Here is a 4,686-nt window from a genome sequence, read left to right as displayed (position 1 = left end):
GGGACTACTTGATGGACGACATATTCCAGCTATGACCAACTTTTGGAATTCTTCTTCGCTGATTTAAAAAATCAGTGCCGATGATTGAAGTGATTACATCTGCGATAATAAATGGCCATGTGTAATTTCTTCTTAAGCCAAGAGCTAGAGTTAGCTCTATTTCACCAAATGTTTTGATAGTAGAATCATTTGCTGCGTAGAGTATTCTATCGTTATTTATGTTTGTATTTGAATTTTTTGTTTGGCGACAAGTGAAATATCTGCATCCATGTCGTTTAGAAATGATTTTTTAGTCTTATTGACGTTCGGGTCTGCAAATTTGTAAAAACCTGATAGTTGTAAATGATCCAGCACAAAGAGCTGTTAAGTTATTCACTGACTTTATTTATTTTTTTTTTTATTTTATTTTATTTTTATTATTAAGTGCATTAAGTACATGCTTTTTATTGCACTATCTTAAAAACTAACTTAAAAGCTAACAATATATTCATTTAAGTATAATTTATTTAGAAATTACAAATATTAGAAAATATAATAAAATTGTGTTGTGTGCTACAAATTCAAATTAATATTATTATATGTATAATGATAAAGAAATATAGAAATTAAATTAAAATTAACATTGAATTTAAAATAAAAATTATATATTTAAATTAGTTTAGTTAACAATAACATTTTAAAAACTCTTAAATTAAATGCATTTCTGGTTGAGCTTGGCAGAGCGTTCCATAATTGGACTGAATGAATAAAGAAAAACCTGGTGGTAGCAAAAAATTAAGCAAATTAAATCTGTTGGAATGAGTAGGCTGCAAGCAATTATAAAGGTACTCCGGATATTTAGTAGTTTTCAATTTAAACAGAAATAAGCAGATTCGAATATTTAAATACTGCTCAACGTCACAGCCCAGAATGGCATTCCTATAAACTGTTAGATGATTAAACCGTTTAAGACCGTATAGGTATCTAGTACTACAGTTTACTACAGCTCTCAAATTAGCAAGGGACTCACAGTCAAGTTTAGAGTACACCAACGCGGCATAAGTAATTATAGGCACTATCAGTTGTTTGACCAATAAGCCACGCACAACGACTGGGGTATAGTTAGTAGATAAATTTAAATATCTGAGGCAAATAAATGATTTCTTAACGACGTGATTGACATGATCAGGGACATGTAACTTTAAATTCAAATAAAATCCTAGACATTTAACTGATGTACTATATTTAATAATTGAGTTTCCAATAGCCACCGGAGGTAATTTGTCTAAATTTAATTCTAACCTAGTAATCGGCAAAATGATGGTTTTATCTGCATTTTGAAGTATATTGTTTTCAACTGCCCAACGATGTATGCATATTAAATCTATATTAATTATTAATCTTTGTGACAAGGTCATTTAAATTAACACTCCGACACGAATGATACATTTGTATATCATCAGCATATCCATGTAGCTTCGAAAATTGACATAATGAGAAAACGTCATTCATATAGATCAAAAATAGCAATGGGCCCAAAATCGAAGCTTGAGGAACCCCAGAAAACAGATGTTCAAAGTTTGAAAATTTATTATTAATAACTACTGACTGAAATCTCTCAGTTAAATAACTAAAAATAAATTTAGAAGCTGATCTGGAGAAACGAAACTTATTTATAGGCTTTTTAAAGAACAAAGCGTGATCAGCTTTTGAAAAACGAGAAGACATAAGTAAGTAACCAAATCACTATTATAACTCACTTTAATATCTTCTAGAACTTTCAACATAGCAGACACACAACTATGACCTTTTCTGAAACCAGATCGATAGGGAGATAGCAGATGGAAAATGTTTAAATGATTACGAATCTGTTCAGACATTATAGTCTCACGCACTTTGGAAAGAGATGGAAGAATACTGATAGGATGGTAGTCAGAAACTGATGAAGCATTGGCTTTTTTCTCAATTGGTATAACTTTAGCTTGTTTCCATACCACTGGAAAAATAGAGGTAATAATACAAAAGTTTATAATATGAGTTAATGGAGATATTATGAATGGTAAAATGAGCTTTATGAATTTAAGAGTGATTTCATCTAACCCAACAGCATTGGACTTAATACTCATTATATTCTTAAAAACAATATCTTCACTGACACAGTAAAAGCTAAAGCCTTCATTAGCGTCAACAAAATCTATATCTAGGAACACTGAAGAAGAGCTACCATTATCACCTACAGAACAAACAAAGAAGTTATTTAGAGCATTTGGCTCCACATTACATAGCATTTTGATATTATTCCAAAGGGTTTTAGTAGATTTAGTACAACCAAGCTTAGATTCGTAGTAATCTGACTTAGCCTTATGAACAGTTCTAGCAGCTACATTTTTAGCAATTCTAAACTTCATCCAGTTAAATTCAGTAGGGTACTTTTTCCAAACTGCATATTTTCTATTTCTTAAATTTATAAAATGTTTTATTCTAGGATTAAACCATGGGCAAGAGACATTATTGACGGTTATCGAACGAAAAGGTACATAGCGATGACGAAGGCTAAGCAATTTCTTATTGAATGCATCTAATTTTTGATCAGCTGAAATACCAGACCAACATTCATTCCATTCAGTTGAATTAAGTTCAGAAAATAATCCCACTGAATCAATTAACTTATAGTCCAAAAAGAAAATCTAGTTGAGATAGATTTTTTAATTTTCTTAAAGTCTAACGTAACAAATAGTAGGTCGTGATCTGAAACAAATGAAATCTGATCAAACAAGAATAATTTGCTTATAGCAGAAACTGCCATTATGTCCAGAAGACTAGACTTAACATTATTGGCATATATTGTAGATATGTTACTATTGACGATACTTAAGCTCGACATGGCAATAAGATCATTTAAACGGGAAACATTACCACAATTTGAGAGTAGATCATTATTGAAATCACCAAGAAGTCAAAATTAAGTGCAATGGGTTGCAGTGTATCAAAAAAGGGTCGCAACTGAAGCGCTTGTGTGAATACACATACTCAACCAACATTTTCTGAAAACCAATATTGATGCTTATGATAAATTCAATGTCGGACTTATCAGACACACATACCAAATTACTTTTTAAATGAGATTTGCAGTAAATTGCCACCCCGCCTCCTCTTCTTTGCTTCCTATCATGGAGGTATAAAGTATAATTGTTTAGTGAAAGATATAAAATAGTGAGTTTCCAACACTCATATGACATCAACATCAGAGTTTGCAAAACAATTTTAATGTATAATTTTGTTATTAATTTTTTGAGTTGTTACGTCGAAATTTTTTATTAAAATCTGTTTTGTTTTTTAAGAATGTTAACTTTTATTTCGTGCGTTATTTTTTAGTATAATTCTATACGTATTTCGGCAAATTCGCTTTTGCCTTCATCAGGAGGATTCCTAATAATGTTTTAATGTAGTCAAATTTCAGATCAGTTAGGCTTCTAGCATTAAAATGTACCATATTAAGACCGCAATTTTGTTTACTTAATATATTTATTAAGACTTTGTGGTTCATCAAAGTTGATAATTAATTCTTTCAGCTTCCAGTATAAGTTTCCTTTGCAGGGTTTTACATATTAGATCCCTGGAATCGTGGTCTACATCGAGTTCTTGCAAATTAAGATTATTTTTGGCTTTGACACAATTAACACATCTGGTAAAGCTATTTTTACATTCTTTGTGTATTTGGCCAACTTCACCGCATTTTGCACATACATGATCACTTTCCTTACAAACAGTCGCTTTATGGTTAAAACCCCAGCACTTGGAACATCGCATTACGTTCAAGTTTTCGTACACTATGCATCGTTCCCAGTCGATATTAAGTCTACGAACGCTCATAAATTGCTTGAAAGCAGTACCATCTAATTCAACTAACGCATTAAAAATGTTTTTATTTTTGAAGGACTCATATATTTTTAAGACTTTTATATACTTAATTTCCATATTGTTTTGATTTTTTATTGCCTGGAGAAATTTATCATTTTCCAAACGCTCGCTCATGCCGGTATGAGGTTTTTAGAAATTTCTAAATATGTGGCAAATTCAACAGATCCAATGAAGGTAACAGATTTACATAGTATGAATGTTAAAGAAATGTATGAAAAATATTATAAACATATTTCATCAAATGCTTTATGTGTACCAACACCTATTACAGAATATTTTGTACACCAATGGAATAGAGAAAAAACACCAGATGAAACTAAATATCCAGATTATATTGTTCATAATAAAGGAAGTGTTAGAATGGATGAAAAAGTACATCAATTTTTAATAAATCAAGCTATTGGGCAACCAATTGCTAATTATGAATATAAACCTAAAAGTGGTTTTATAAAAAAGGAAAAAAAAGATATTGAGATATTGGTTTAGGAAAAAATTTAACATATCCAATAACTATAAATAATATCCAAGATATTTATGCACGAACTATTGAATCATATGGAACATATCATCCACTTAAAGGTGGGTTTGGATATGATGCACAATCACAATTACATGTAGGTTTAGCAGCAACACCTCAATTAAAACCAACTAAAAATTCTGTTAGTTATTTAAATAGTGCATGTTATTGGAAAGTAGAATGTTCAATAGAAATAAAATGTAATATATCATCATCATTTGCAAAATGATGATTTTTTTTTTTTTTTTTTTTTTTTTTTTTTTTTTTTT

The 4,686-nt window shown here is 30.2% G+C and overlaps 1 protein-coding gene across 1 annotated transcript; it reads right to left on the bottom strand.

Annotated features, from left to right (window-relative positions):
• Positions 1-1,368: 1,368 nt before the first annotated feature.
• LOC119666008 lies at positions 1,369-3,789 on the bottom strand. The gene is made up of 3 exons (XM_038075268.1): positions 3,727-3,789; positions 1,740-2,666; positions 1,369-1,455 (listed from the first exon to the last, which is right to left on the bottom strand). Exons 1-3 carry the CDS (start codon positions 3,787-3,789, stop codon positions 1,369-1,371), a joined length of 1,077 nt encoding a protein of 358 aa, XP_037931196.1.
• Between the last annotated feature and the right edge of the window lie 897 nt (positions 3,790-4,686).

Source organism: Teleopsis dalmanni, chromosome 1, assembly GCF_002237135.1.
Source record: "Teleopsis dalmanni isolate 2A chromosome 1, ASM223713v2, whole genome shotgun sequence".
In the NCBI taxonomy this organism is placed as follows: Eukaryota; Metazoa; Arthropoda; class Insecta; order Diptera; family Diopsidae; genus Teleopsis; species Teleopsis dalmanni.
The sequence above is the reverse complement of the archived record's forward strand: the minus strand, read 5'-3'. Positions and strand labels throughout refer to the sequence as shown.

Bases quoted from the DNA above. Each gene is read 5' to 3' on its own strand.
- LOC119666008 (XM_038075268.1), bottom strand. From the start codon at position 3,789: ATGCGATGTTCCAAGTGCTGGGGTTTTAACCATAAAGCGACTGTTTGT. The intron at 2,667-3,726 runs GTATGTGCAAAA...TATCTCAACTAG, and splicing joins TTTGTAAGGAAAGTGATCAT to ATTTTCTTTTTGGACTATAA. The intron at 1,456-1,739 runs GTGAGTTATAAT...CAATTTTCGAAG, and splicing joins AAGTTCTAGAAGATATTAAA to CTACATGGATATGCTGATGA.